The 20,524-nt window shown below is 34.1% G+C and overlaps 1 protein-coding gene across 1 annotated transcript; it reads right to left on the bottom strand.

Annotated features, from left to right (window-relative positions):
- Positions 1–1,329: 1,329 nt before the first annotated feature.
- LOC128998576 (WASH complex subunit 1-like) lies at positions 1,330–19,814 on the bottom strand. Its single transcript, XM_054424772.1, has 9 exons — positions 19,660–19,814; positions 16,280–16,524; positions 14,377–14,520; positions 13,859–14,004; positions 12,772–12,983; positions 9,067–9,365; positions 6,192–6,317; positions 3,569–3,646; positions 1,330–1,513 (listed from the first exon to the last, which is right to left on the bottom strand). The coding sequence occupies exons 2-9, from the start codon at positions 16,514–16,516 to the stop codon at positions 1,379–1,381; spliced, it is 1,377 nt and encodes a 458-aa protein (XP_054280747.1). The 5' UTR covers positions 16,517–16,524; positions 19,660–19,814; the 3' UTR covers positions 1,330–1,378.
- Positions 19,815–20,524: the final 710 nt, after the last annotated feature.

The following is a 20,524-nucleotide window of genomic DNA, read 5'->3' as shown; positions in this document are numbered from 1 at the left end:
AATAACTATGATTACTGATTAGGCACACATACTATCTTTTATAAAAAAAATATGGTTCAATTGGATTTAGGTTAATGACAACTTGTTTCAAGATGATTGCACTGTAATTTACCATGGTCGATTAAAATTCCAGAAACAGATGTGAATGAAATTCTAGTAAAAACCACAATTCATTATTTAAATTGATGTGCCATTATGTTTTGTTAGATTTACAAACCAAGTAAGCTGTTAACACTGTTTCGTTATGAGACGTGTTTTAAATAAAATAAATGTAGACTATATCAATACATTATTACTTTTTATATTTGCTAACAAAACATAACAATCATCACTACGATAAAATGCTAAAAGTTTTAATCCACAAGAAGAATTGTTAGAAGTGTTAAAAGTAAAATTGTTTGTCCCAAGAATTTCAATGAAAGGCAAAATCAAACAAATGTTACAGTTTTATTCACAATCTTTGAAAATATACAATGACTTTTAGTTTATTAAGGCACATTACAAAACATTATGTATAAACTTATTTATCTACATTTTCTATTCAACAAACATAAACATAACAAGTACATAAATAATTTAGAGTGTTATTAGTTTGCTCTATTTATGAAAAATTAATGTAAAAGACAATCGGTTGACAAAGTAAGAAGATCACAACATGCACAGCAACAATATTGTTACATACTGCAAACAATTGAAACTCGGATTTATTATAAATCATAAAATTAATATTGTAAGAATATACTATATTTTATGACCGATATTTAGAAGCAAGATGTATTACTCCACCAAAACAATAAAAAGTAAAGTTTATAACAAGTGAAACAATAATGACCATAAAAAATGTTTTTAAAACAGTCATTTTCCCAGCATTATAAGGAAAAGGAATTTTTGGAATATATGAGAATCACAGACAGTTTATTTCCAGTTCCAAATTTCAGTTATTGAAATTGGAATGTAGCAAGAAGCCATCTACACCAACTTGCTATACTACTATAAACATATTGTAATATTTTATATACACAATAAAGGGGGGAAATGCTTTAAAATACTATTTAAAAATTTTGCAGGATGTTGATTTCGTATTTATAGTGCAAAAGCATTTGGTAGCCTGGTTTATTTGAGGATTATTATTATATATGTACAAAATGTACATCTGTTTTGATCTGATAAGGATGTACAGTATTGATCTACACGATCTGTGCATGATAACGGGTAAAAATTCATAGTACTAAGTTTAGAATTGTTTTTTTCTATTGTTGCCCCTTAAAACAAACTTTTGCAATTTCCCTTTAAACATTTTTTTTTTTTTTTTTTTTGGGGGGGGGGGGTTTGTAGAAAAGTATCAAGCACAATAAATTTATAAGGTACGATTTCCGGATTAATCCTCTTCCCAGTCAGCATCTACATCATCTGGCTCATCAGTGTCGGATGGTCCTTCTTTGATAGGAGGAGGGGGGATCATGGCTATAAACTTCTCCAGAGGATCACTTCCTGTCTGGGATCCAGAGATTCCCTGTGACAGTAAATAGGTTATTTAGTTTTCAATATAGAGGTTTTGATACAATTTTATCACTAAAAGTTGTGTGCATTTGTTTTGTTGTGCCAGCTGTAGCAATTTTCAGTTCAAATTCGATATGAAGTTGAATGAGTAACTCACATAATGTACTATAGTCAAAACTCTATTTTCAATTTACACTATTTTCATTACAACGAACATAGACCCAAACCACGACTAATCAAACAAAATTGACATTTGACAAGCAAACAAACATTTGACCAGCACTTAATTTACCTAAACTATAATATGAGTCAGATTGCTGACGGTGTATAGGTGCTACATGTATGCAGTTAAGGTAGTAAATTAAACAAATTAGAGGAGTTAGAAATTTACAAATGTACTACAACAACACAGCCAGTGAAGATATCCTCAACACAAATTCTAGTTCCAGCTACACTCTATTTTCAATGTGTGGATAAGCCAAAGTAATCCGCCACCTGACATTATTAGTTTGTCCTACTGATTATGTGGACAACAATGAGGAAGGAGTCTGACACTACAGTCTACTACCTGCACCGGGTGTGTCTGCGTCACGTGTTTAAGTTTCACTACTGCATGTCGCATTAACGGCGAAACATGTAGATCAACTGATTTCTACAACAAGTTGTACTACCATATCAGTCATCATGTAGTAGTCTGGGGCCATCAACATGAATTAGTGATGTGGGCCGGGTAAATACCCAGTGGGTAGGTAAATATAAATTGGGTTTTTACCCGGGTATTTACCCCAGGCCCGGGTAAATACCCAAAAACTGGGTATTTATAATTTTTATTAAAGTTAGAGAAGATTTAGATGTTTTTTTGCAATTATTACCTTGCAAGGATAGTAAAATGATGATAAAATGCGTTAAACAAAATTTCATATGGTCACTACTGGCATTTTACTTCTGGTTATAATCGGCATAAATACCCTGGTCGCATGGTTGTTGCAATGGTCCTGACTACTTATGATTTTTTAATTTCTATGATAGATGAATTTATTTGATTGAAAGTGAAAAAAAATAATTTGCAAAGTACCTAATAATTATTATTTAGAAAGACAGGAAAATTTAACCTAGAAGTAACCTATGTGTAAACAACTTAAGAAAAAAAAATTCAATCTGTAGGCTGGCAGGATTTAATATTTTTGTTCTAAATCTTTTGTTGGTATCAATGGTATCAAAAAAAAAAGAAAACTAATTTCATAAACTTGTGATACAAAACATTGGAATCTATAGCACAATAAATCTTTAAAAATTATATTAGGTTCACCCAAAAAACAGGAGATACGTTTTTTTAGTAGGTTTATCCAAATATATTATTGTTTCCAACCAAGCGGTAACACAGACAAGTTTAATTAAGCCTACTTAAAAGTATTCTATCATTCTGCCTAGATGTCAAATAGGCCTTAGGTCTGTCTAGCCTTCCAAACCATTTATACAATACAAATTTTGCATCATAAGTACCCAACAATTCCTGGATATTTATAAATTAAAATAATTTTGTTTAGGCTATGTTATTTAATTGGTTATAAATTTATGAAATTATAAAAAATGAAATAGCCACAGCCTTTTTTAATATATATACTATTTTTTAGTGAGTTAAATTTAACTGATGTTACTCGATTTAAGACACAAAACCCCATGCTTATTATAACTTTATGTATTATTAAAAAAAAGTGCTAAATCATTAAGCGAGCAAAGCTTCAAGTTACTGTAAAAGGTGTTATTGACTATCCTAATTTATCATGTAATAACAATAACATATTTAGGGGTAAATATAAATGAATTTCAATTGATTTTATAAATACCCAAAATACCCGGGTATTTATGGATTTTGGGTATTTACCCGGGTAAATACCCAGGGTATTTACCCCGAGTTTTAAATACCTGGGTATTTTACATCACTAACATGAATTCAATATTTTTAGGCTGGATTACAGTCACAATTTTGTAATCACTTAATGAACATAACTGCCAATTATTTTAAATGAAAGTAAATTCTCAAGCTGCAACATTGTACACAACATACCTTCCTTCTAAGAGACAATTTCGCATGCAAGTCTGCCATCAGGTTGCCTCCCGTTGACTTTGTTATGCTCTCCTCTTCCTAAAAACGGTTGTTCAACTTTGATTAATTTCTCTGATATGTTTTACATACTCAGTGCAAACAAATTTGAAAAGTAATTTTGTAAAAATAATCTTGCATAATTCTGTGTGCAAAGTTTTATATTGATCAGTAATAAATATATTCTAAAAGTGTTTTATGGTAGTGTTGTAGTAAAGAAGTTCTAATTCTATGTGGTAAGGTTTAAATAAGTTAATAACAGCTTGTGACAAAAACTAAGAGAATTGTAATGCAGCAATGTTTATTGTTGTAACTGCCTCCATCCCCTGTGGCCACATTCTCAGAGTTACTCTCATGTACAGTACTCTAACATTCTGCCTTCCTTATTTGGCAAGTTTGTAAGAATTTTCTGCTAATTTTAAGGCTTAGTAAAATATTTGAGTTAAAGGGAGATTTTGAAGAGGATGACTTAGTAGGAGAAACATTTTGTTCAAAGGTTTATTGTGGACAATTTTCATCACAATGGAAAAAAGGGAAATACACATTGTGATGGAAAATGTTCGCAGTAAATCTTTGAACAACATTAACTCACCATCACCAACAATGAACTTCAAACAAAGGAGAAACATATTTGAACCTGACACTTGTTTAACGTCTAAAGACAAATTCTGATGTAATGGAAAAATGTAAACAACAAGCTGCTATTAAAGCAATAAAATTGCATGTGATAGCATTACTTTTGAGTTTTGAGAACCATTTTGAATGCAACTGGAAAAGCTGTTACTGATGGGCAGTTCAATGAGCTAGTAAGTAATGTGAAATCAAGACTTAATACAAAAACAAATGTATAGGCCACCGAAAATAAACCATGAAAGTAAAGGGAAAAGGCTTTTACGTTAGTAGGCGTGTGCGATGCATCAAAATTCTGATTTGATTCGATCTGATACATCGAATCGTGATTCGATTCAGTGGTGATAAAAAAAAAACTATTGATTCATGAGGGAGTCAGTATCCATATACGAAAAACGCCTGCAGTAAGTCAATGCAATACGCGCAATACAGGAGCGTGTAGTTGTTCTTTGCTCGTAAATATTGCTTTAACTGTTTTATATTTTTTTGTTTTGACATTGCAAATGATGAGAATTTTTTTAAGTGTAAGCAGTGTGAGATATGTTTTACTACCGTAAACATAGCCAAAACAAGTCACTCCAAAATCATTCTAAAAATAACACAAGTCTGAAAAATTGTTACTTGACACTTAACTAGTAAGATTGATGTTAAAGACTGAAAAATTTGGTATTTTTTTAGGTGTGCTATGTATACCTTATAGTTTGTAGGTCTGATGCTATTCTCATTTTATCAATGTAAACCAATGAAAGTTTCAGTGTAAATGTTTTATTTGTTTACTTACACCAAAACGTATCTTTATTTGTAAAATCAATAGGTAACATGCTTAACAATATGATTCTGCAAGAACAAATTATGAAACAGGCAAGTAAAGCAGCTCACTGACATTTCCAGCATATATGATTGAAATAGTATATTTCACCGCTAGCCACGAAAGTGACTCATTTTGGGGCGAGACAGTGTTTTACATCCAAGTCGAAGACGAGGATGGGAAACACTTTCGAGCCCCGAAATGGGACTTTCGTGACGAGTATTGAACGATACTTTTTATCACGATGTAAAAGCTACTTCATCAAAAAAATTATCTGATATCTATTCATTTTTCTTCAGTTGTAACTTTGTTGATGTCAGGCAAAGTATTGTTTGTGTAGCGAAATTAATGGTTATGCCAAGAAAAGTCAGCTGATCACTATTTGTTTTTGGTGTATGGAAATTGACGATTTTCGAAGACCTCAGCTGTATGGAAATGGGCTATATTCGAATACAGAGTGATGCAAATCAATATTTGTTCACCTAAAATTCACATTTATGTACTACACAAATGTGGTAAATTTTAATTAGGCTATTGTTCTTTCACTCCATTGACAAGTATGAATAGAAAAATGCCATATTTCTTCGAATTGAGTTGCATCGATTCAAATCAAAAATATTTTGAAACGCATAGTTGCTTCGAATTGAAAATTTTTGCTGCTCCGCACACCCCTATACATTAGTATGATTAAGGATAAAAATCCTATGAAGATCCCAGGTAATCTTTAAACTGGTTTCCATGATAATGGAGTGGAACATAACTACTTTATTAGATGTTATCCCTGCTTGTTTTTCATAAGAAACCTTCCCATATTACTCAAAATAAAGAAACCTTAAACTACATTCCTAAATAAATTTTGTTTTAATCAACCTATCTCTTTATATCATAGGCCATAGATGATTATTTAAAAAGGAAAGCAATCCAGAGTAAATATTAGTTCTTGTTCTTAGTTGTATGATCATTATAATGTATTGTACTCCTTCACCCTATTCACATTTGTATTCATATTTGTATATAAAAATATACAGTAGGCCTATACAGAAAAAAATATTATTTGATTTTACTTAATTTTATTTAATAATACTGTCCCCATTTTATCCACAAAAAATGTATGCATGAGAGTCTTTGTCCTAGGTTTTCCAACTTTACCTGTTTTCTCTTAGCTTCCTGTTTACGGTCCGTAACTGAGCGTAGTCTAGCTCTATCTTTGCCTCCTGCGTTGCGGATGGCCTCCATCAAGTTAGCGTGTGCATTATCAGTCCTTACTGGAGCCACCTTGAACATGTTTCCCAGGATATGTTATCAAGTAAAAAAAGTTTCTACTGAAAACAAACACACCACTTCAAAGGATTCAAAAGAGGTTCTGTATGAATTAGTGCAACAATACAAGTACTACTGATTATGTACTGATAAGGGTCATTTGTTTAATATAATGACTGTTTCATTCATTTTAATTTACAAACATTTAATTTATTTTAGAACTTTTTCTTATTTTTTAAGGGAGAGGATGAATTTTTATGCAAACAGGTGGCCAGCCTGTGGTACGAGGCTCCTGAATTGATCCCACTAGTTATAAAAATCCCTTCTACTCTGTTCTACTCCTGAGATTTTTTCACATTTCTTAAGGTCAAATCAACTAAGCCTAAGCCTTCAGGACTCACACAGTTTCTGCCAGTATGCTCTTTTATTATTATCAATTATTATCAATCATTGAGATAGGGACGCCACCTAGGTGCGTATTTTAACCCAAATATGAGTGAAGGATGAGTGTAGAATGGTGTGAGATGATCTGTGTAGCTTTGTTAATGACTAAGATCAGCTATTTCATTAGCCAGGATCATTTATTTAAAGCAACAAACAATGATCAGGAACAGCTGGGTCTAGTTTCGAACCATCAAAAAGCTACTGACTTTTCTCAGGATCGAACCGGCGACCTTTTGATTATTAGGAGAGCACTATAACTATAACCACTAAGCTACCAAGCCAGTTATTACCTAGACTGCAACCCGGTCAAGGTCTCTTCATGGTGCGGAGCAGGCCCGTTTTTGACGATGTCAGCGACCTAGGCAAAACTAATAATAGCGCATCTTTGCATTATATATGCCACCGATCAGGTAATCTGGGAATTACGAGTGGATCTTTTTGAACCGGGAATTATGTGTGATTGTTGTATTTCTACCTGGAATTGTCAATTTACCACGATTGTGCATGACAACAGTGACGTTTACATGACGATAATTTCCATATTACGTGACGATATCCCGCGATCACGGAAGACGATAATGATGTCAACACGGCCGCGATGGATTGTTAGAGGTTTACCGCGATCGCATGCAAATAGAATCACCAAATTATTTTTTTTATATTCCAATTATTGACTCCCCCAAAATACCCAATTGCCTCACGCCCTAGGCACGTGCCTACCGTACCTATTCGGTAAATCGGCCCTGGTGCGGAGAATACCCTGGCCGTACTATGACACACAGGTCCAAGGTCCAAGTGCCTTACCCCCGTCTACCCTGCTCGTGTCCACCGACAGCAGCCCTATGGTGTAGAGCCTTCAGGCGAGACTTTTCCAACAAGAGGAGCAGAAAAAAATATGTTCCACTTAATCAGGAGTGCCCGGACCATAAATGCCATTGGATGACACAGCCTATCCTGAACAGGTACAACTAGAAACAGCCGTAACCTGTCAGAAACTGGGTGATATAATAATCCATCTCTCTGTATCACCGATTGACCCGTGGTTGGACTTGCTGAATTAGTCTCCTGGTCCAGTGTCCTCGTGTCTCCTGTTAACAGCTCTCCTGAAAGAGCCGGTAGGTGTAAGTGTGCTCCTCTGCTCTTGCCTTGTTCTCTCCTTGTAGCTGATAAACTCCCTTCCTCTCCACTGCCAAATGTTTGGTGGGGATGGCGTTGGAATTGGTATCGAGGATTGATCAAAAGCCAATTCCCGTGACCGACCATAATGATGTCTTCACGACCGTGGGAGACCAAAATGATGTCTACATGGCAGCGGGAGATGTTCATGATTCTGCCGAGATTGCGGAAAATGACGATGATGTCTACACTGCCACCAAAGATGTTTATGATTTTGAGATGATCGTGGATGATGACGATGATGTTTTCGAGACCATGAGAGTCAATGGTAATAAAATGTCAGGCTAGAACACCTCTAAAATATCATTTTCATTTTGATTTTTGTAGTACTTTAGATCTTCATTTATCTTTAATATGGTAGTTTGTTTTAATTTTGTTTGGGAGAGTTTAAAATTTAATTGGCTAGTTGGAATGTATCATTGCTGCATACATTTTTCTGTACTTGAAAAACACCCTATTACCTCAAAAATACTTAATGGAAGGACATAAAGACAGGGGTTGGTGTAGAAGGAACCAATCCATTCAGAAAATTTGGTAAAACAATTTTTAAAAAATGGTATCGGTATTAAGAATAGATTTTTCAGGTTTCCAAATCGGTATCGAGAATCGATATAAAAATCAGATCTTTGACAGATTTCATTTTGGTATCGACACATCACTAGTTAAAACCTTGTAGTATGGTGAGTTGGTAGGTTAAAGTCTAAGGCATTGTGTTGTGGGTGTGGACATCTCCATCCATCGCAAGTTAGCTGACGCAGCAAAGCAGATGACCTCTAGCAACTAGCAAGTAAAGGTTTACAGCTGTTAAATATCCAACTTTGAATGCCCCTATGCAGCTGTCTCTCCAATCAAGAACGGCAAGCATCCGAACTTCTATCTTTTGGATGATGAGCACACGCTTCAGATTGCTATGCAAAAAGGAACCCCAAGAAAGAATGATCCCATAGCGCACAAACAAAGAGTTATAAGTGGTCGTCGGTTAGTACGCTAAATGGTATGCTAGGTTAGCAAATTAAACTTCCACAATTACTTCTGCTTGCTAAATGGTAGCAAAATATTTTTGTCTTTTGAAGTGGTGCAAGAGGAAAAAAGATTGGAAAACACCGTTTTAGAGTGAATCTTAAAATACATCTGAAAGACTTACCGCTGGAGTGGTTGGAGTAACAGTCTGCATATCTTGATCCTGTGTAGGAGCTGGAGGTGGAGGAGGTATCTGAGGTGGTGGAGGAGGGGGTGGAGGTGGAGGTGGGGGTGGAGCAACTACAGGCGGTGGTCTCACCTCCTCAGATATCAAGGAAACTTGAGGGGGTAGAGGAGGTGTAGGTAATATGGTATCTGACGATGTATCAACAAACACTGAGGGAAGTTCTGGTATGGGTGTGGAGCTCGATGGGGCGATATGGGGCTCTGATTCCATAGAGAACTGCAGATCTCCAGCAATTCCTGTAAATATTCAATCATTTGCCAAAGAGAAATAATTTTTTGCATTTAGATTTTAAGAGGTTGCTGTAAATCTGTTAGGTCAAATTCAATAATTAGTTATTAAAGGAGATAGAAAGAAAACCATTTTATTGCTTATTATAATGATCTATTCAACTAAAATACCAAAAGATCATTGCTGTGATACAGGAGGTTTTATTCAGAAAACATGAGTCTAGAGGTAAACTTCCACTTGTAGAGGTAAAGCGCAGATTTAATTCTACTTATCTATTGAACTTTGAGTTATAGAGGTAATGTTGTGTCACTTTAACAAACAAAGGTAAAATATAACGCTTTTTAAAATCAAGAGGTTATTCTTCTAAGGAAATAAAAATTGTTTAAGATAGATTTCATTTCATCTAATTACGAGTTAGAAAGTGCTGAATGTACTTCCATACTTAAAATATAGCTATGTCCTTAGTAGTTCTAGCACAGTCGCAATCAAATATAGCTTAAACAAGCATTTAAGTATAAATGTTAAGTTTATAAGACATTTTTTTCTAATACAAATCTTTTATAACCAACTTTTGTAACCAGAATAGTATTGTTGAAATTGATATTATACATTAAAGTTTTGAGGTCTGGTATTTTTCCTCTCTGTCTTTACTTCACTATTGCTTCCAGACTTTCATTGGTAATTTGTTCGTGCATGATCAGCTGAAACATAGACTGTCTTTTTACTCGAAGATATTGCGCCATTGATATGTTTTTAAAAGTTTAAATTAAACACCCAGTTGCGTTAAATTATCTTGTCAAAATTATTCTTCCTTAATTGACATGGAAATCAAACTGTGAACAAAAATACGAAACATTTTATAAAATTTTCAAATCACATTTTATCACAGCATTTCAAAAACAAGTAATAAAGAAACAAACTAACAGTAAAGAGTGGTATACTTATTCATTAAAGGAGGAATTCAATGAAATCGTGGAATCATCAAAATTAGCTAGATTATTAAAAGACGAAAACTTGTCTAACCTCAGTAAAACAAAAATGAAGACTTTTAAAAAATCGGCAAACAAAACTAAAAGATTACACTACGATAAAAAAATAAATAACTCGGATAATGTTATGAAAACAACCTGGAAAATTATAAATAAAGAAGTAGGTAACAAAGAAAATAACTTAGTGAATGACATGACCATTGCGTACAAAGGAACAACTATTGCAGATCCCAGGGCAATATCTAATGTACTAAATGACTACTTTGTTAGTTTATCTGGAAAGAATGGTTCTGTAAACTGTAATAAGTTGTTAGATAATCACCAGCCAGTACTAACAAATTGTGTAAAATCTAAAACATTATTTCGATGTGAACCTGTTTCATGTGAGGAAGTAGAAAAACTGATAAACTCTTTAAGTAACAAACCTTCACGTGGGCACGACGAAATTCCCGTTAAAGTAATAAAATATACAAAACAAGAACTAGTTCCAATTTTTACTCATTTAATTAATTCATCTTTTATATCCGGTCATTTTTCAAAATTATTAAAAGTTGCTAAGGTTGTGCCTATTTTCAAAAAGGGGGACCCTCAGTGCGTAGAAAACTATCGACCAATATCACTTTTGCCAGTTATTTCAAAATTATTTGAAAAGGCAATGAAAATTAGGCTAGTGTCTTTTATAGAAAATAACAACCTTCTATTTAGTGGCCAACATGGTTTTCGCTCAGGCAGATCAACAATTACAGCTGCTTCAAGTTTTTTTGAGAGTATAATAAATTCAATTGATAGCCACGAAAATGTTATAGGAATATCAATGGACCTTACGAAGGCTTTTGATAGGGTATGTCACCAAACTCTAATACTCAAACTAGAAGATATGGGAGTAAGAGGTCACATTTTGGCGTGGTTCAAATCATATTTATCGGAAAGAAAGCAATACGTTGAAATCATGTCTAATAAAAATAATTGGCTGGTAAAAAACAGATCAGAAATAAAACTTAATCACTTTGGTGTCCCTCAGGGTTCAATACTAGGCCCTGTTTTATTCCTTTGCTACATTGATAAGATTCCAAATGTTCTGTCGTGTGTACCTTGTGGAAATATGTGTTTATATGCTGATGACATTAACTTAAAAATTACAGGAAAAACAGTAGAACATATCGAAATAGATACCTTTATAGAACTTGCAAATATTAAAAATTACTTACTATCCAACAATCTCAAAATAAACAAAAGTAAAACTAATTTTATATCATTTTCAACTAAGCAATGTAAAAACAAAATAGAACCGTTGATTATTTTGGATTCCGATGAAATCAAACAAGTTGAAAAAATAGATTTTTTAGGTTTAAAAGTTGATAAACATCTATCCTGGCAGGACCACGTCAATCATGTTTGCTCAAAGATAAATTCAGGGATATTTGCTTTGAAAAAGATGTCATATCTATGTAATATCAATACTTTAAAAACAATATATCATTCTCTTGTCCATAGCCACATTTCATACGGTATATCTTTATATGGAGCTACAACTAAGAAAAATCTTAATCGAATCTTAAAATTACAGCAAAGGGCATTAAGAACAATGATGGGACTAAAAAATGATGAATGTGTTAAAATTCATTTCAAAAATTTTAAAATATTAACTGTGTTTGCCCAATACATTTTTGAAACTGCTCTCATAGCGAAAGAAAGTATATCAGATAACACACAATTATGCTACAATACAAGAGGAAAAGCCCTAAGAGAAAATAGTCGCAACCATCTTTTATTTTCAAATAAAAAGCCCACCTGTGCCGGAAGAAGATTTTTACGGTTTCTTCCAAATCATTTAAAACCCATTGGCAACTCAATCAAATTTAAAAACAAATTAAAAAATTATCTCATAGAAATCGCTCCCTACTCCATTAAAGAGGTGTTTCCCCAATTAACCTGATTTTATTTTTAGTTTCTTAGTATTATATAAATTGTAATTTTAGCTTATAACTTTATTTACTAGGTTAGGAATCTGACACTATTCAATGTACAATGTACAATTGTTGAATAAAGATATTGAAATGAAATGAAATGAAATGATTAGTTCCTAAACATTAAAAACCTACTTATATAACCATTTTGTGTTAGCTATCGCTTATCTTAGTAGTAATAAAATAGGTAGCCCTAAAGCCTTTATTTTAACTGTTTTCTTTTTCTTGATACAATCCTGATAGGAGTAATTAAGGTTTTAATACTGTGTAATAGTTGTTGATAGAAAACCATGAATGTTAGACACTATCGATCAATCTTGAGTAGAAAACACCAAAATACTGGTAAACGTGTACCGTACTGATTTTGTACCAAGAACCGAGGTACAAAACAATGTACCGTATCAACATCAACCTTAAATTTTCTGTCCCGCAGACCTCTGAATTATCAGTCATGTTACCTGGAAGGTCGGGCAAGTCCAGAGGAACATCCAGTTGGGGCACCTCTTGTAAGGTGGGGGAGTAGAAGTAGTTCTCCCCAATTTTAAACTCAACCACCTCCTGACACATAGAGCGAGGAGCTGCATCCAAGTCACCTTTGATTTCATCCTCCAATACTTGCCTCGTCTTGGTAACTACACCGAGAGGGTCAAGCATGACATACTTCTTGTACCTGAAAACCACAGGCAAATAGATTAATCCTTGAAAAATCCAAACTTAAGAAATATTATTTGTATTAAGTTAAGTTTTAGTTATGTTGAGTTTTCCTTATCTAATAGTTTTTTGCGGACATTTTTCATCACGGTTAGTAAAAACAAACCTTTTTGTGCAGACGCATTGGATTGTGTTCTACCAATTTTTGTTACTTGCATACTATCATACTGATGCTGTATATAGCCTATGTGTACCCCTGTGAGAGTGTTACTATCATATTGTTTTATTTTAGGTCTTTAATCTTTTGATTTTTACGGTGTTTGTATTTGACTACTGTACTGTTCTGTGGTTATATGGTGTTTTGCACCTTGGGCTGAGTTTAGGTACTACCCTATTCTTAATTTTTTTTTATTTAAGCACTGGTTGTGTGACTGGGTAGACTAAAAGAATCAAGAAGTAGAGTCTTGATTACCTATTCAATCTTCCGTGTAGTTTAAATGGGGAAACAATCTAACATATTCAAGGAAGTATTTCAAGAAATCCAATACAGGCAATTGGAAATTCGCGAAGTCAGTAGGTTTGCTGCAACAGGTCTATTTATTATTCTCGTTTTATAAGAACAATCAATCCTCACTACGGCCGTTTTATATAGGATAATCAAGAATTTCTAGGTTTAGATAACGGTCTCAAACCAGTCTTACTTTGAATTTTCTAATCAATCGTAACAAAACATAATCCTATCACTCTGTCAAATCACTTGCATCATAATAGTAGGATGGTACTAACAATGAGATGCCTTAAAATCAAGTGGCAATCTAATTGATTATAGAAAGATACAGACTTAAAGGGGGGGAAATAATGATAACTAATTGCAACAAAAGCACATAGACTTACAAGTTTTCTGAAGTATTAAAAAGGAGAAGAGCACTGACGGAGTCTAAATCAGCCGGTAAACTGCCAAGGCCTTCTTCTGGAGTCACTTCAATATTCTTCTTTATCTGCTTTGTGCTTGTTTTAATGTGGAAATGTTGGCATTTGTCCTATAGACAAACCAGTGTTAAAATTTCCTTTTACATGAAGTTTGTTCGGTAAATTCACAAGACTTGTAAAAGGCTATGTTTTTTGGAGAAATTAATAAATCAGTTATTTATGAGCCAATTAGGTGATCTGAATAAAAATGTGTCTTAAGAAATAGGTACCCTTTAAATCAAATACTGTATACATATTTTAGTATACATTACTACTTATATTTAGTTATGATACTTTATCATAAGTTTCAAGGGATTCAAAGACATTTGCACATATTTTGTTAGAGTGTTCTGGCAAATTGTTGCAATTAGTACTCTGAACATCAAAGCTAACAAATTAAAATCCAGCCATCATTTCATAACTATATATTATACTGTACTTACTTTAATAGAGTCTGGGTCAAACGGAGGATGTTTGGATGATATTTGCACACTGGTCCGATCAAGCTTTGGTAACGGCGTTGAAAGAATGTCTAGAGTATAGTCTCGAGGTATATCACTACCAGGATACTTTGCACTGGCAAAAACCTGCAGATAGATTTACATTGATAACAAACTACACTTTGATGACAATACTTTATCTATGAATATATTAAGCTTCAAAGCTTACTTCATACCAGAAGTCACATTATGTTGAAAACAGACGCATACAATCCTCTAGATCACTTATAATTTTTTTCATTTTTATTTTATAAAATTGTATTGCATTGAATCTTTATTATCCAACCTTAACTGGCCGTAGACAAGTAACACACCGAATGGCATAACAGGGGAAATAAAAACAAACCATCGACAACATGTTAAAAATTATTATTAAAGTTTCTCAATTATAGAACCTATTCAATGCTTTAAGTTTCTCTTGTATAAATCCACAAACTTCTCTTGCTTCCAAGGCATCATCACATTTAATATGAAAAAAAACAATAAGGTAAAAACATGACTACATTTACTGTAAAGTGTGAGATAAGGCTATACTCATCCGCTCAGCTACTACAGGTCTACTTTCGCACCATGACTAAGATTTGAAGGATAGCAGATAAGTTGACAAACTGTGTGTTACATGCAGTTTGAAACTGTATGACCGTACAGCAAAATTCAGGAGATAAAACCTGAGGTATTTTCCATGAACAGTCAGGCGCAGCAAAAGGTATTGTCTCAACATAGCCACTATAGTATACAGATTATCGTAATACACAGTACTCGATCGTCCACAGAGAGGGTTATAACACAGACATTTGAATAATTGAGTCTGTGATATATAAAAAAATTGGAATGTATACACAGTCCAACAATTGGGGAGAGGGACACTCTCCTTCCTTAATTCAACCAAATTACATTGTAATTATCAAGAAATATTAACCTAAAAACAGCTGATTTTTCTATGCTATTTAAAAGGATTAGAGGCTATTCCTTGTCTAGACAATTATTTGCCCTTCTGTCCTTCATCAAAAATAGCTACGGATTTTAAAGCTAATTAGACCTATACATAGCCTGTGCAAAAGTTGTAATTTGAACCACACTGTAATTAAAACAGCTTAAATGTGTTACAGTAGTTTCAATAGGTACATTTTTAAACAACTTCAAAACTGATCTGTGTTATATTATGCAGCCGGAGTGTACAGTAAATTAGTAGGCAAGAGGCCAGAGGTCTTCAATCTATGTTCTTCAGGGGCCACATTGTACATTCTTGAAGAGAAGGCGGACAAGTGAAATTTCAGTGAAGAAGGTCTAGCCCATGAGGGGCCCTACGAAGTTGTTAACTAATTACTAGTTTAGTGGTGGGTTTTTATATTTTTTTGTTTTGTTTTTGCTATATTTTTGTATATAACTTGTTGGAAAACTAAAATTCTAGATAAGCCTAATGAAAACATTACATAATGACATAGGCCTAAATCTTTTTATCCAGGCCAACTACAAAATGTAATTTATTGAACTGTTAATTGTAGGCTAATTATGATGAGAAACAGGAGTTTAAAACAAGTGTAAAGTGTCAAAACAACAATAATTTATTAGTGGGAATATTGCATATGCCATTTAAAATATAATTAAATAGACCATACAAATTTTAACAACTGTATTAAGTTACACTAAAAAAATATCACATTTAAAATAATATAAAGGGTGTGAATATTTATTACCCTCTGTTAGGCTTGCACCATTTTTAAAGGTGATGGTGTGGATTTTACAAAAAAACGTTTTTGGATGGTACAAATTTTGGATGAATGTGAACAGGATTTGACTGCTTCATACATATCCGTATAGGCCTATACAATTATGTACCTCATACCTTGGTAGCCTTATTTGTGCCAGCTAATTTATCCATTTTTTTGTTAATTAATTTGCTTCGGTCTTGAAGTTTGGAAAGTTGAACTTTCTGTTTTTCTACTGATGATTTGATATGTTGGAAAATTCCACATGATACCTTCTCCAAGTAATCTAGAGCTAACGTGATTTGTATTACAGTTTCCTCTTGTCGCAACCCTTGATGTATAATCGGGACTTCGGCATAAGGAACGTGACTCATTTTGACACCTGGAACAACCAAAAGTATTATAATCACCACCAACTGTACCTTTTTAGGACCCTACAAGACATTAGCAATATATAGTATGATTGAAAAGTCCCGGAACAGTGTAATGTATTTCTTACCACTACCGGTACCGTACAGATAAAGTAATGAGACTTGGTATGTCAATAATAGCTATAAATATCTACTCTTTTATGCTATTGTCACTTTTTATCCTTTAACAGCCTACTAGGACTTCAGACAGTATTCTTAAAAAGCAGCATAGGTCAAGTTTGGTATCAAATTAATGGTCTTAGTATAACAAATTTCTGCAAAACCAAAGTCAAAGGGACTATAGAGTCAGAAATTGCAGATGTTCAAATATTTCTTGAATCTGTCATTTTGAATCTTTGAACGGCAGCCATTTTTTACTCAGTTGTTCTATTGAGCTCAAATTTGCAGTACTATATTCTACTAATTATTTTTGTTGTGCATATCTACCTATGCTTTTAAGTTATAATATTCTTCAGATTTCTAGCTGGCTACCTAACCATAGGAGATAGTGTATAGCATTGTAAATTCAATGAATCTCTGAACAGCTTTAATTTTTTACTCTGTTGTCCGTTTGAATTCAGGTCTGCAGCAATATTTTCTACTGACTAAGACCTGTAATTTGATTTTAAACTCGACCTATACCGCTATTTAAGAATTTTGTCTGTCTCCTCGTGCCCCCCCCCCCTTAAGGGATAAAAAAAGTTAAAACAGCTTTAAATTGTAGACATTTATGGTTACTTACTTTCCGTGTCCGGAAATCAGACTTCGCTTTTCCAAAAATTAGCTACCGATATGGCTTTGTCATTCGCATGTAAAAGATCATCTAATGTGCAAGACTGGTCTAGGGGTGGGCAGATCAGCAGATGGCCAGGATCCTGAACAGCACCACACGCGCACAAGATGTTTTCTTCGTCTGGTAAGAGACCCCATTTCTGCATGTTTGTCTTGCATTTTGGTACCTCGACCCTAATTCGATTTAGGGTCTTCCACACCGTGTAATGAAGGCCTCCACCAGGAGCCAGTTCCTCCCTGGCTGGTATGGGAGGGTTGGTCAACGTAGCCTCCCACCTTGCCACCCATTTGCTTTCGAGAGTGATCCATCCAGGACTCGTGTCCGTGATAAAAAGCTCTTTCTGGACCGAAGCCGTCGCTCTGCAGGTTGGTGGGCGTGTAATGGGTGACGAAGGTCTGTCTCTTGCTTAGTCCTTTCTGCGTCGGCAGCGACATCACGTCGGATTGGTGGAGGGGTGATCCCTATGATAGGATAGAGTTTGTGTACTGGGGTTGGTTTCAAATACCCAGTTCAATCCGAGCCATGTCATTGACTGCAATGTCAACCTTTTTTGCATGTGACGATGCATTCCATACTCCGCAGCCGACACACTGAGCGCTAAAGCTGAGGTTCTGAGGACATTAGGGTTAGCACCCATTTATGGACATTTATGGTTAGGCCTATACCAAGTCTCATTAAGTTACTTTATCTATAACTAAATGGTAAAAAATATATTACACCGTTCCGGGACTTTTCAATCACACTGGGGCCTGTGTATAACAAAGCCTACTATGTTTTAGGGATCAAACTCATACATTATAAAGAGGGTTTCTATCTATATGACATGAAACATAGCCTCCTCTAATACAAGACTGCAGCAAGCCAAAAAGTGGAAACACCACTGCCCCGTCAAAGCGATACAGCCGTTGGTCTAATTTATAATGGACAGTATAGAAAATGTTAATGTTTACACTCATATTAACTTATTTCTGATATTAACAAGGCAATAGGCATGACGTTGCAACGTTACCACACACCAACGCCCCTGCCTTATGTTAGAGGAGGAGGGGCTATGGATGAAAGTATGCCTATTTTATATTTCAAGGGTCGCACTGCTGATTTAGTTTCCATATTAAACTGGTCTAAATTACTCAGTTGATTCCTACGGCCCAAGTTATCCAACTTTCCACCAGTGTTTTTTTCATCAACCATTGTCAGATCAACAATGTGGTTGACACTAAAACTTCTGAATTCCGATTCTGGTTTCCAAAGCCTACATATTAATGATTTTACTTGAGTATATTTTAGTTTAGGCTATTTAAAACTGTGTATTTCTTCATATATTGCCAAAAACTAGTCCTACAACAGATTACACTAAATCTTTGCAATTAGGCCTATAAATTTTCCTAATCATGAATAACTAGACAGTAAGATCTTCCAGCCAGACCGCACTAATACTATCAGTCTTTCTTTACGTAACACGCTTCACCACTCCATAAGTTACTTCAAAGAAGTAAGTAAGTACTATGTAAGTAAGTTCTTCTTGAATCATATCAATATATATATGGTCACTTTCATGAACAAAAAAAAATCTCTCATAGTCTTGACTGCATAACTCTACAACTTTAACTTAAACTTTAATTGCAACTTTAAAGGCCATACTACACAATCTCCGAATTCATTGTAGAGCACACTTTCCAGCATCTAAGACATGAATAGGCCTACAAATCCATTTTTACCCTGATCCCAGGAAGAAGTTTGACGATTCCCCGATCCCTGGATTGTGGAGAAGACACCGTAAATGGTAAATTTATAATAGGTAATGTAAATATATTTTAAAATAACTTATCGATTAATAATCAATATTTTCAATTCGATAGTTTCAATCAATATTAGCGTAGCCCAGTTAAGAAACTGTACCGTACCCCAGAAAATAGCTAAATGTACCTTATTCTAAATAATTGTTATGGTTTCCAATCGGCCTATCATTAAATCCTAATGGGGTGCAGTTTCTTAACTGGGCTACACTAATATTGATTGAAACTATCAATTCGAGTAGTAAACCTTTAATGCAATTTTTTCACAATCAGCAAGTTTGGTTGGTTAGGTTAGGTTATGATAGTTTAATTTTATAATAGATATATTTTAAAATATCGATTATTAATCAATATTTTCAATTCGATAGTTTCAATCAATATTAGCGTAGCCCAGTTAAGAAACTGTACTCTCATAATGTAAGTTATTAGACTATTTACATCGTTGTTATTCTTATGTAAAGTTGTATAGGTTAGGTTTTTGTTTATTGTAAATAATGCCTAAGTATGATGCTTTTTACCTTTATATTGATGACGGATTTCCAACAAATTTTCGGTTATCTACATTCAATAAATACTGTAATGATTCATTTATATGCATCAATAATTTGTAAGCATTAGATTATGATATGCATCTATAAAGAAGTTGGAGAACAAACACTCCTGCTGAGTACAGGTGAGGTCTGCTCTGCTCTGCTGAGTGAGCAGTGTTTCCATCCGCAAGAAAAAAATATCCCTGGGCCAACGTAAAAAAATCCCTAGTTATCCCTAGTCCGTGTTCTAATAATCCCTCCAATTATCCCTCTCCATCAAATCTAGATAACTTCTTATTTTTGCAGCAATACCCAGCAATACCAATGGATATCATGTATAGCCACCTAAAATATGGTAATTGGTAATATTATTCTTCAATATCCCATATTATTTTTAAAGTAATACTAAATAAAAAACATTTTTGCACCATTAATACCACGGCCATCTTTAACTCCAGGCAGGCCGCAGCCTGGTAGAATTGGCAACGTTGCAAGTACCGTAGTATTGTTTAGCGCCAGACGTCCCATAAGTTAACATAGAAATAAAACATAATATAAAATCGAAAACAAAAACAATATAAATTTAAAATCTATTTCTATACATTCAATGTATAGTCGACATTTTCATAGCTCAGTAACCAAGCTTTCGTATTCATAAAAAAATACATAATTATCATTAGCTTAGCGTTCTCCAAACAAACACCTTTTACAACACACTATACTTGCAACGTTGCCACTTAGAGGCCGCGGCCTCCGGCCTGGAATTAAAGGTAGCCGTGAATAAAAACTGTCTATGTGGTACAAAACAAGATTAATTAACTAAAAAATGAAACAAATAGTTATTTTTTAAATT

This window comes from Macrosteles quadrilineatus, unplaced genomic scaffold (assembly GCF_028750875.1).
Source record: "Macrosteles quadrilineatus isolate MER2022 unplaced genomic scaffold, UCM_ALF_1.0 Scaffold_7__1_contigs__length_78375512, whole genome shotgun sequence".
Lineage (NCBI taxonomy): Eukaryota > Metazoa > Arthropoda > Insecta > Hemiptera > Cicadellidae > Macrosteles > Macrosteles quadrilineatus.
This window is presented reverse-complemented; position numbering and strand designations above follow the sequence as displayed.

Bases quoted from the DNA above. Each gene is read 5' to 3' on its own strand.
- LOC128998576 (XM_054424772.1), bottom strand. From the start codon at position 16,516: ATGAGTCACGTTCCTTATGCCGAAGTCCCGATTATACATCAAGGGTTG. The intron at 14,521-16,279 runs GTATGAGGTACA...ATCTATCTGCAG, and splicing joins GCACAAATAAGGCTACCAAG to GTTTTTGCCAGTGCAAAGTA. The intron at 6,318-9,066 runs GTAAGTCTTTCA...AACATGTTCAAG, and splicing joins TTACTCCAACCACTCCAGCG to GTGGCTCCAGTAAGGACTGA.